Here is a 12,668-nt window from a genome sequence, read left to right as displayed (position 1 = left end):
GGTTCGGCAGCACTTTAAATTAAGGGCAGAACCGAAGATGATGCTGATCCAAGGGAAACGTGGATTTGAGCCTGGCAGGATGGAAGCGGGGTTTCAGGGTTGGGAGGAACGAGGGCTGCCACAAGAAATAATTTGTTTTTAGAAGGTTGATTTGTGACCCTGGGGCAGCTGGAGATGTGGGGAAGGGTTGAGGTAAATTATACGAGTGCGGGATTTTGTTGGAGATGGTTGTTGTCAGTGGAGGAGTTGGGGGTTGTCTCAGTGATCTATGGGAGGATATTGGAGGACATGGTGACTCTGGAGGGGGCCAAATCCAAATGGGAGGAGTTGGGAATGGAGCTGGGATTATGGTATGAGGTGCTGCGGAGGGTGAATTCCTCAACCTTGTGTGTGGGGCTAGTTTGGGGATGTAATGGGAGTTTCCTGTGTTTGGAAAATGTGAAATTCGCCTTGAGAGGGCTAAGTGAAGCATTCCACAAGAGATGGGGTTTGTTTATATTACATTTTGGAGAACCCGTTGTCGTAACGAGCAAGGGGTAGGTGGGTTTGTGGGGTTGCTTCGGGGTCATTTCAATTGTAAATGTTGTGTTATGGATTGTTAAAATTTGAATAATAATTTCAATCAAAAAAAGCAGCAAAAGAGAGTGCATGAGAAGAGACTGACAGCTAACATAAAGGGAGTCTAAAAGTCTTCTGTGAATACCTAAATAATAAAAGGGTGGCAAAAGGAGAAGGGATGGCTTGGGACCAAAAGACAATTGACCCAAGGGGGCACAGAGCATGGGTGTCGCACTGAATTAAAACTTTTCATCTGTCTTTACCAAGGAAAAAGATGTTGCACAGGTCATGACACAGACGCGATGGCCACAAATGAACCTATGATTTGGATGATTTCAAAAGCAAGTTGCATGGGCACCTGAACAAAATAAACTTTCTGGGCTATGGATAGTGTGGGGAATGGGCCTTATTAGATTGATCTATAGACAACTGGCAGAGACTCCTTCGGTACCATAACGACTCTGTAACTATGACAATTTCTGGATTTTCCCATTATTATGTGCTTGTGAGGACTCCCAGTGTTGCTGTCTCACGGTAGCATGGTGGTTAGCATCAATGCTTCACAGCTCCAGGGTCCCAGGTTCGATTCCCGGCTGGGTCACTGTCTGTGTGGAGTCTGCACGTCCTCCCTGTGTGTGCGTGGGTTTCCTCCGGGTGCTCCGGTTTCCTCCCACAGTCCAAAGATGTGCGGGTTAGGTGGATTGGCCATGCTAAATTGCCCGTAGTGTAAGGTTAATGGGGGGATTGTTGGGTTACGGGTATACGGGTTACGTGGGTTTAAGTAGGGCGATCATTGCTCGGCACAACATTGAGGGCTGAAGGGCCTGTTCTGTGCTGTACTGTTCTATGTTCTATCACTGAAGTAATGCTGGTAAATGCTGACACATTGTTCATCATTACCACCTCAAAATCCAGGTTATTATTTCCACAGCTTTCTATATTTAAATGCAATGAACCAACCTTCAAAGTGAAGTCACGTGTACAGGGATAAGGCAGTCAGTTATTCTGCTCCAGTAAAACCAAGGGAGAATCACAAGTTGAATGGGCAGCTAATTTTTTTTTGGTGGCACTTGCTGGCGTAGAAATATGAGCCAGGACACTGAAAGAGCTGACTTCTTTTCAACGAGTGCCATATCTTGAACATCCACTCTAACTGCCAGAACACGGAGACAGGGCCTCAATTAAACATCTCTGTGGGAGGCTTGCTACATTCGCTCAAAGCTGCACTTGAACTGGCAGAAGACAATTAACTTTGCAAGCTTTCGGACAGCACACTACAAACTCAAACATAGCCAAACAACAATGAGTGAAAATTAATCTGCTCTTTCAAAGAAAAAACAACCACTGGGCATGGTTTCCTTGACCAAAGGATTAGTTGAAATTAAAAACTTTCACTTTCATATAACACCGTTCCTATATACTATATACAAGTTTAACTGCAAAATTATTATCTATTATAAATCTATCTATGATATATTATTTACAAGTTTAACTCCAAAATTGTTTCATTGATTTTATCACTGGAGAGCAGTAGCATTTATGATCTTGAAAACCACGGAATGCGTACTTCAAAGCAAATCTATAGTATATGCACTTTTAGTTGTAGCCTCAGTATTACTTCACGTGGACAGCACTTGATTGCTTTCCAATTTCTAGATTGCAAGGTGTTTCGCTTTTCACAATTCCCAATAAAAGACACACACACAAACATTATGATGTAACTGAGAAACTTAGCTTTCCAATAGTCAAAGTTAAGTATAATTAACACACATGCGTTGATCTATTAAAAATAGACCTATGTTAAATTTAACCTATCCTGTATAATTAGAATTGCCAACAAAATGTGGGAAACGCCTCTGCAGCCATTCAATATCAAGTGCCAAAAGAACTACTTACTGGTAGTTTTCTGGATTTTGGAGAGCATTTGCTCGCAGTAATCCAAAAAGCGCAATGTGACAGTTCTCAGAGGTGGTTAGATCAATTTCTTTGCCTTCCCTAATCATCGTTCGCTTGAGGAGACTTGAACACTTCAGAGCAAGTTCCAAAGCATCCATCCAACATCTTCCTGTAAGAGTTTGAAGGGTATGTGAGAATGCAGAATGCCAGGTGGTGAAGGACAGAACAGTGAAGCATAAGATGGTAATCACTTAAAGCTTTTACTTATGGAGATGCACATTACATAAAGTGTACCTCATGCCAAACCTCTCTTTCAGCCTGCTTCTGTGAACATGGGAACGTTTCAAATTAATGCCTACTATCAGTATACGTACAACACCCAATTGATACATATAATTAACAGGGTGCCCATTATTGACATCTGAAACTGTTGTATTACACCAGGTGTGTAACACCAGGCAAGTGAGAAATATTAATTTATTTGTAAGCAATTATTCAAATTTCTCACTTCCTTGGTTTAATAACTTCCACAAAAGAATCAAATGGTAATAAAATGAGTTGGGAGTATTCTAAAATTGAAGACTTAATTAAAAATAATTTGATTATTTTTCTCTTACAGCAGCAGTTCTCAAACTTTTTATCCATGGACCACTTGAAGAGGACCATCTACCCGTCCTACTTCACACCCTTATACTTAATACCATAAATATATTCATCAGAATTAATTGTGGCAGGGCGGCATGGTGGCACAGTGGTTAGCACTGCTGCCTCACAGTGGCAAGGATCCGGGTCCGATCCTGGCCCCGGGTCACGGTCCGTGTTGAGTTTGCACATTCTCCCATGTCTGCGTGGATCTCACCTCCACAACCCAAAAAAATGTGCAGGTAGGTTGGCCCTTAATTGGAAAAAAAAAGAATTAATTGTGGTAGACTTCTTGGTATGTCCAAGTTGTAAGAGACTTAATTGCCTTCTGTGGGTCCTCCCAATACTTAAGAATTTGATTTAGAATTGGCATGCGTGTCCACAGAACTGGCAATTCATGTTGTTGGTGATGCTTCGGGGAGCTTCTGCATCAGTGAGGGTGCAGTGGATGCTGTGAATTTGGCACAGATGGTCCTCGAAATGTGCTGAACCAAATTTTAATGATTGCCTTCACATGGGTCAGTCAGCTGCAAATTTTCCCAAGAGAGGTGGTCTGCAATGCAGAAGTTGATGTTGTTTATCCTGAATTCTCACAATGAACCGGAGGTGCTTTTGGTGGAAGCACTCAAAAGCTTTGGTGTCACACCTATAGAAGAGCCAGGATTCTGTGTCTTACAGCAGGGTGGTAAGGTAACTAATCTGGTAATGTTTGATATTAGCCCTCAGTTAAATGCCAGGCTGCTTCTAGATATGACCGTGGAGTCAAACGCAGCAGAACTTGCTTTTGGAAACATTAATATTTCCATTCCTAGAGAGCACACGACCAAGATATGAGAATTTCTCTACAACCTTGAGACTGGTGCTATCAACGGGGTGCTTTAAAGCATCTGTTTGATGCTGGCTGGACCATGACCTCGGAATTGAAGAACTGATTTGGAGACCAAAGTTTTTAGCAAACCTCAAGAATTTGTTTGCCATTGTTTAGAGGCCTTCATCTGCATATAGAACCTCTCGATCACTGCCTTGTGACTCGAGTTTGGTGAGATCAAAGAGGTTCCATGAATGGAATATAATACTGATATCTCCAGGCATATCCCTTGTTGGCTTCCTTAAGTAGCAAAGAGTAGATTGACGTTTTGAGGAGCCACAATGCTGATTATTGCATGAGCATCAGACATCATGCCACAGGCAAAAACATATACAAAATATCATCATGCAGTAGATGCAGTATTTTAATAAACTTACTTGTTTGGATTTCCTTGCTTATGCTATACATCAGATCGACACACTGCAAAAAACTTTAGTTAGATTTCTGAACAGCCGCTAAATTCTTTTGTATTTTGTGTACCTCATTGTGCCTTTAGTACCTTTTTGCACCCTTTGACACGGTTCTACTTTTGTACCTTTCGTACCCTCTGTAGAGGTTGTGAGCGGTTATGGTTGTATTTATGTGGGGCCCTTGGGGTAACTGATAGTTTATTACACGGGGGTAGCTTTGGGTGTGCGTGTTTTCTTTCTTTGTTGTGGGTATGGAGAGAAGGGTCAGGGGGTGGGTTGGAGAGGCAGCAGCCCACCAAAGATGGAGCCCTTTGTTTGGGCCTCTAGGTGGGAGTCACCACGCTAGCTGGGGATGCTAGTGAATGGAAGTGGCGGGGGTGGGCTGCGGTGGTTAACCAGAATGGGGAGGAATGGGGCGGGATGGTAGGGTTTGTGAGGTTTGGGTGAAGGAGGGTGGGGTCAGTGGCACGTTGGTATGGTGGGTGATAATGGAGGGTCTTAGTAGAGGGGAGGCAGAACACCCTGGTGAGGATTGTAACACAGAACATACATGGGTTAAATGGGCCAGTCAAATGGTCCCGGGTGTTTCCGCATCTCAAGACTTTGAAGGCGGAGGTGATTTTCCTGAAAGAGACACTTTTACTAGAGAAAAAATCAATGTGGTTAAGAAAGGGTTAGGTGAGGCAAATATTTCTGTTGAGGTTCAATTCAAAGTCAAGGAAGGGGTCATGATTGTGTTTAGTAAGATGACATTGATTGCGGTGGTCAGGAGGTACGGGACCCAGGGGATAGGTTTGTGATAGCGAGTGGGGTATTAGCAGGGACACCGGTGGTGTTGGTGAATGTCAAAGCGCCCAACTGGGATGATGTGGATTTCATGAAGAAGCTGTTAGGGTCGATCCCGGACTTAGATTCTCACCAATTGATTATGGGTCTAAAGAACAAAGAACAAAGAAAATTACAGCACAGAAACAGGCCCTTCAGCCCTCCCAGCCTGCGCCGATCCAGATCCTTTATCTAAACCTGCTGCCTATTTTCCAAGGTCTACTTCTCTCTGTTCCCCACCCATTCATATATCTGTCTAAAGAACAAGGGTGGGGACTTTAATTGTGTACTGGAGCCCAGGGTGGACAGATCGAGTCCTAAATCAATGGTAAGGTCGGTGAGGGAGCTGGGAGCGTTTATGGATCAGATGTGGATGGTGGACCTGTGGAGGTTTCAGCATACAAGGGAGAGGGCATACTCCTTCTCACATATTCATTGCGTATACTCCCATTTTGACTTTTTTGTTTTAAGGAAGGTGGGTTTGACGGGAGTGGAATAGTGATTCCAAGCGCCATGCTACTTGGATGCGCAGTTTAGGCGTGGGGGGTGGGGTGCTGCTGCGCAGAGACCAGGGTGGAGGCTAGATTCGGCGCTGCTGGTGAACAAGGAGTTCTGTGATAAGGTGGCACTGGCGATTAAGAACTCCATTCATCAAAATCAAAATGGAGACGTCTCTGCAGCCACGTTCTCGCAGGCACTGACGGCGGTGGTCCAGGGGGCGTAGGGGGGGGGGGGGGGGGATTATTTTGTTTGAGGTTCAGAGATAGGGTTGAGAGGGGGAGCGGCAGAGGCTGTTGGGGGGGGGGGGGGGGGTAAAGTGGAGGTGGAACAGAGGTACTTGGTTGCGCCGACTAGGAGGCTGCTGGTGATGAGAAAGAAGTTGCAGGGGTAGTTCGATTGGCTGACTAAAGGGAAGGATGTGGGTCAGCTACGCCAGCCATGGGGGGGCTGCAGTCTGAGTATGGGGAGAAGGCGAGCCAGTTGCTTGCCCATCAGTTGCGATGGCAGGCAGCGGCTAGGGAAATTGTGCAGGTGTGGGGAGGTGGTGGTGTTGGAGCCAGAAAAAAACAATGGGGTGTTTGAGGCCTTTTATCGGAGGTTGTACAGGGCTGAGCCTGGCAGGGTTGGGGCGGAAGAGAGAGAGAGAGAGAGAGAGAGAGAGAGAGAGAGAGAGAGAGAGAGAGAGAGAGAGAGAGAGAGAGAGAGAGAGAGAGAGAGAGAGAGAGAGAGAGAGAGAGAGAGAGAGGAGGCAGACATGGGTCAGTTCTTGGATGGGTTGATGTTCCTGGAGTTGAAGCAGGGAAGCTGCAGGGGCTGGAGGAGCTGTTGGGGGTTGCAGGAGGTAGCGAATATATTGGGATGATGCAGTCGGGCAAGGCGCTGGGGCTGGATGGCCTTTCGGTGGAATTTTATAAGCAGTTTACAGGACAGTTGGACCCTCATCTTCTGCGTATGTTTAATGAGGCAGTGGAGAAGGGGGAGCTGCCGGCTACGTTGGCACAGGTGTCTATTTTGTGGATTCCCAAAATAAGGACAAGGATTAGATGGCGTGTGGGTCCTACATTGTTGAACACAGATGTTAAGGTGTTGGCCAAGCTGTTGGCGATACAGTTGGAGGGATGTGTGCCAGGTGTAGTATAAGAGAATCAAATGAGGTTCGTGAAGGGGCAGCAGTTCTCGAGTAACAATCGGAGGCTATTAAATGTGGTTGTGACTCCTTCAGAGGTGCGAGTCCTGGAAGTGATCATATCGATGGACTTGGAAAAGGCTTTTGACCGGGTGGAGTGCGGTTACCTGTTGGAGATCCTGGAAAGGTTTGGACCTGGACCGAAGCTTGCGGCTTGGGTATGGCTACTGTATGTGTCCCCGATAGCTTGTGAGAGAGTGAATGAGATAAACACAGGTATTTTGGACTGCAGAAGGGAAAAATGCAGGGATGCCCATTGTCGCAGTTGTTGTTCGTGTTGGTGATTGTGCTTCAGGCTTTGGAGGAGCGGCAGGGGATCGTGGGGGGAGGTTGTGAAGCACAGGGTGTCATGTGCCGACGACTTACTGTTATATGTGGAGAATCCACTGGACAGTATGGGGACAATTGTGGATGTTACTGAAATTTGGGGCCTTTTCCGGGTACAAATTGAATGTTGGGAAAAGTGAGATTTTCCCGGTGAATGCGTTGGGGCGAAGTGCGAACCTGGGGGCCCTGCTGTTTAAAGTGGTGACGGTCAGAGTTTGGTATTTGTGGATTCAGGTGGCGAATGACTGAGCTACTATGCACAAATGGTGGGGCTGGTAGAGGGGGACTTCAAGCGGTGAGATAACCTGCACCTGACATTGGCAGAGAGGGTAAAGATGAATGTGTGGCCATGATTCCTGTTTATCTTTCAGTCCCTCCTGATTTTTCTCCCCAAGGCTTTTTTCCAAAGTGTGGACAAGTTGATTTCACCGTTTGTCTGGGCTGACAGTAGGGCCACATTGCAAACTACTACAGTGCTGCCATTCTCAAATCTGCTACATTATTACTGTGTGGCAAATATTGAGATGATGAGGTGATTGGTGGGGTATTCAATATTGGCTGGTACAGGATTTTGCATGGAAGGAGCTACCCTCATTCTCTCACATGCTGCTCCTGGATGTGTTGGGGTGGGGGGGGGGGGGGGGGGGGGGGGAAGATTGAGAATATCTATGAATGGCTGGGAGAATAAGGGTCGGCTTTGATAAAGGGAATCAAGCAAAGTGGGAGGAAGAGTTTGGGATGGATATGGGGTGGGGAATTTGGAGTGATAATGCATGGAGTCAACTCAATCCCCTCCTGTGTGAGGATGAGCGTTATACAGTTTGGGGCCCATATGACTCGGACACAGATGAATGAGTGAATCGAAGGTGTGTGAGAGAAGTCTGGGAGGAGGCCGGCGAACCATGTCCATATGTTTTGATGGTGTACAAAGCTGGATAGATATTGGGAGGCAGTGTTTGAGAGACTGTTGGGGATTGTTCAAGATAACGCCGGGCCCTATGGTGACGACTTTTGGGGTTTTGGAGGCGCTGGGGCTGCAGGAGGGTAAGGGGCCGATGTGGCCTACACCTCTCTGTTTGCCCGGCAACAGATACTTTTGAGCATGAGGACGGCAGTATCTCCGGGGGTCGCAGCGTGATTGGGGGATTTGTACAAGTTCCTCAGGTTGGAGAAGATAAAATTTGACCTCAAGCCGTTGGAGGAGAGGTTCTACTTGCGGTGGAGGTCATTTCTGTTTGTGGAGTTGTTTGTCGCTGGGGAGGCGGCAGCAGTGGGGGCGCTGTGGGAGTAAAAAGGGGAAAAACCGAACAAACTATAATAATAATTATTAATAATCTTAATAATCTTTATTAGTGTCACAAGAAGGCAATTAAGTTACCATGAAAATCCCCCTGTCGCTACACTACGGCGCCTGTTCGGGTACATCAAGGGAGAATTCAGAATATCCAATTCACCTAACAAGCACGTCTTTCAGGACTTGTGGGAGGAAACCAGAGCACCCGGAGGAAACCATATACCATGTTTATTTTTGCACTATGCTGATGTTTTGGGAGTGAGTTTTGGAATGAAATATTTTTTTGTTTAAAAAGATCTATGAACAGCAAACTTTGTACGTTCCCTTGGGCTGCAGAAAAAGACTTTTCAATGTACTTCGATACATGTGACAATAAATATCAATCAATCAATATACAGATCCTGATGTTGGTTTCTGCACTTTTATTGTAGTTATTTTGTTGCATCCATCATATTGGCTGTCCCACAGTCAGCACAAAAGCCACACCGTGATTCTGGGAGGACATAATCTATGAGGATGTCTAGTAAATGGTTAAACAGAATCTATGCAAGTGTAACAACACAGTGCTCATGAACAAATTTACAGCTCCAAAATGCCTGCAGCAATTATGAAGGAATATGTCTTAGAAAGTCACTGTTTATGTTTATGATGTGATGTGCTGTGCTAGTAGCAGCAGATCTGGTTGTGACACGCCCCTGTTCTCCGCATGGCTGAAGCCGTGGTGTTCAGATTCAGTGACATGCATTTTGAAGAGGCCAAAGAAAAAGAATAGTCCGCGAATCACATTTTGATCACCACAATCCTTCAAAATTGGTCAATATTGTGGCAGTATACCTTAATTCAATACCAAGGCTTAGCTGTGATCATGTATAGGGTCACAGGAGCCACAGGTTCAAATTTAACAAGAGGTCAGCTTACAATACTTTAAACTTTTAACCTAAAATATTACTTTCAACCCTCAGCAAGGGAAAAATACATTAATCCTTCATCAAAAAGATGAAGTGAACAAATACCATTTTATAAGGTGACATCTTCAGTGGTATTGTAAGAAGGTAATCAGCTAATTGATGAATAGGTATAAGGTATTCAGGAAAGATAGAAGGGAAGAAAAGAGGGAGGGACGGCAGTATCGATTAAGGAGAAAATTTCAGAGCTGGAGAATGAACATGTCCCAGAGGGACCATGGGGAGAACCCATTTGGCTGGAGCTAATGAACAAAAATGGTGCAATTACATTGTTCATTGTAACCTGTAGGCCACCAACAAGTGGGAAAGAGATAAAGGACACCAGGCGGCATGGTGGACAGTGGTTAGCACTGCTGCCTCACAGCGCCAGAGACCCGGGTTTGATTCCGACCTTGCGTGACTGTGTGGAGTTTGCACATTCTTCCCGTGTCTGTGGGGGTTTGCTCCGGTTTCCTTCACAGTCCAAAGATGTGCAGGTCCGGTGGATTGGCCATTATCAATTGCCCCTAGGTGGGGTTACAGGGTTAGGGTGGAGGATTGAACCTGGGTAGGATGCTCTTTTGGGGGGTCGGTGATGACTAGCTGGGCTGAACGCCTTCTTCTGCACTCTAGGGATTCTATGATTCTATAACTAAATTTGCAAGCAAGTTACAGGGAGGGGCAAGGAATATAGAATAATTCTAATGAGGGAACTTCAAATATCCAAATATAGACTGGAACAGTAGTAGTGTAAAGAACGGAGAGGGGCAAGATATGGTTGTGTGCATCATGGAAATTTTCTGCAGCAGCATTTTCCAGCCCAATGGGAAAGGAAATATTGCTGGACCAAGTTCTCGGGAATGAGGTGGATAGAGTGTTAGCAAGGGAGCGTTTAGGAGGCAATGATCATCGTACCAAAGATTTAACTTGGGCAATGGAATAGGACAATGAACAAAGCAGAATAGGAATAATTCACTAGGGAAAAGTCCATTTCAATTGGACTCTTTTCCTTGAAGAAAAGGTCAAAAAGAGATTTGATAGATGTATTCAAAATAATGAGGGATCTGGAGAGAGTTGATAGGGAGAAACTGTTCCCATTGGTGGAAGGATTGAGAATTTAGGTTAACTGACAAAAGGAACAATGGCAACATGCCGGTAAACTTTCACATCTGCGAGTAGTTCGGATCTGAGTAATGCTTCCCGAGTGTGTGGTGGAGGCAGATTCTATTGAGACATTCAAAAAGTAATTGTATTGTGATCTGAAAAAGCAGATGCTGAATTATAGAGAGAATGTGGGAATCAGCACTATATGAATTGCTCTTTCAGAGTCAGCACAGATGGTGACAGGTGGAATGGCCTCCTTCTGTGCTGTAATTATTTTATGTTTCCAAACATACACTTGGTGCATTTAATAAAATTCCATGATAATCCAACTTTTAACTCTAAATTCTTACCATCAGATTCCGAAGCAGCTCGAAAAATCAAGTAGCTACTGGGCAGTGGCTGAGTTATGGACCCAACAGTTTCCCCTTTCGGCCCCTTTAAAACAAAGTTACATTCAGTGCAATACATGTTATGTATTGAATATTATCTCCTTAATATGAAGACATTTATGTCACATGTAGAAAAAGGACTCTTTATTCCAACAAGGTAGATTACATAAAAAACTAAACAGGCATTTAAAATTAGGAAAGGAAAGAACAGGGAAGGCAGATGCAGATTATTCCCTGCAGTTAAGGGGTCTTGATTGAAGGGCTACAGATGTACGGTTAATTCTAAGGTACTTCAAAGATGCCAGGTGAAACATGCACACATAGAATTGAGAGTATAGACAATTTACTTCCAGAGTTGGTGGCTGGTTAAGGCAGAAACAAGGAACAGGCTGGGTAAATACAATTAGAACTATATGCTTGCATAGAGGGTAAACACAAACGAGCTGGACCAAATGGCTTTTCTTTCCATATACAATTTTTTTGAACAATTTAAATGAACAGTGGTGTTGGTTGGGAGTTAAGTACATGGCTGGTGTCAGGTAAAGCGCGGAACCTGGTCACCACATGATATTTTGAAATGTTACGGCACAATGAAATAGGAATGGAATACCTGTAACCATTCTGATGTGCAGAAAAATTGCTGGTTCTTAATAAAAAGAAAATGATTTCCCAAAGTTCATAGGCAAATGCACTGGAATACAGAGTTATACAGATATAGAATTCATACAGTGCAGAATGAGGTAACTTGGCCCATTGAGTCTGCACCTACCCTCTGACAGAGAAAGCCATTCAGGCCCAATTCCCTGCCCCATACCCATAACCCAACTGAACCTATGGACACTAAAGGGCAATTTAGCATGGCCAATCCACCTAATCTGCACATCTTTGGACTGACATTGATGGGTCTAAAAGCAATTCTTGTTTGTTGCTGAATTGGTGGATCTTCACTGGGCAATGAAGGAGGTACTACAGTTGTTTTCACTGTTCCAAGGCTGGGTTGGTAGTGGTGGTAGTATACAGTTAATATTACAACAACAAACTATGACAAATTTTCCCCCCCGCCCCAAATTAAGGGGCAATTTAACGTGGACAATCCACCTACCCCGCACATCTTTAGGTTGTGGGGCTGAGAACCACGCACACATGGGGAGAATGTGCAAACTTCACACGGACATTAACCTGGGGCAAGGATTGAACCTGGGTACTCGAAGCCGTGAGGAGGCACTGCTAACCACTGTGCCACCCGACTATGGTTAAATTATGGTAATTTAATTTATGTTAGGGCTAGTTTAAAAATTTGTCGGTAAAATCAACAGGTTGGTCATGGGGCCCTAAATCTACAACAAATGCTGGAGCTCTAATGAGTAGCTTTGCTGATGCCGTGTCACAGTTGTGATGTGAAAGAAAATGGGCGGGATTCCCCCATACCCCCGCTGGGAGAAGTGACGACACGGCCGCCGTTGGTTTTTGGGGGGGGACGGGGGCGAGTGATGGAGGATGCGTGCGGGGGTGGGGGGGGGGGGGGGGTGTTGGCGAGGGTGCGTGCCGGGGAGGAGGGTGCGGGGGGGAAGCTGGGTAGGGCAAGTGATGGGGAGGGTACGTGCCGGGGAGGGGGGTTTGGGGAGGGCGAGTGATGGGGCGGGTGCATGCCGTGGAGGAGGGGTTGGGGAGGGTGTCCGTCTGGTCAAGTGCCAACTTGCAACAGTCGCGACCATGCAGCCCAT

General features: G+C 45.3%; 1 protein-coding gene across 5 annotated transcripts in view; it reads right to left on the bottom strand.

Moving 5' to 3' along the window:
- osbpl8 (oxysterol binding protein-like 8) overlaps positions 1–12,668 on the bottom strand; it is a 350,856-nt gene that overhangs the window by 74,030 nt on the left and 264,158 nt on the right. For all 5 annotated transcript variants that reach the window (XM_038780245.1, XM_038780246.1, XM_038780247.1 and 2 more), the window contains 2 exons: positions 10,906–10,990; positions 2,455–2,623 (listed from right to left, as the gene is read on the bottom strand). In XM_038780245.1, the coding sequence (XP_038636173.1) occupies positions 2,455–2,623; positions 10,906–10,990 (254 nt within the window). The remainder of the gene's footprint in view (positions 1–2,454; positions 2,624–10,905; positions 10,991–12,668) is intronic.

The sequence above is a fragment of the Scyliorhinus canicula genome, chromosome 20 (assembly GCF_902713615.1).
Source record: "Scyliorhinus canicula chromosome 20, sScyCan1.1, whole genome shotgun sequence".
In the NCBI taxonomy this organism is placed as follows: Eukaryota; Metazoa; Chordata; class Chondrichthyes; order Carcharhiniformes; family Scyliorhinidae; genus Scyliorhinus; species Scyliorhinus canicula.
Note: the sequence above shows the minus strand (reverse complement) of the source record. Positions and strands in the feature narration are given on the sequence as shown.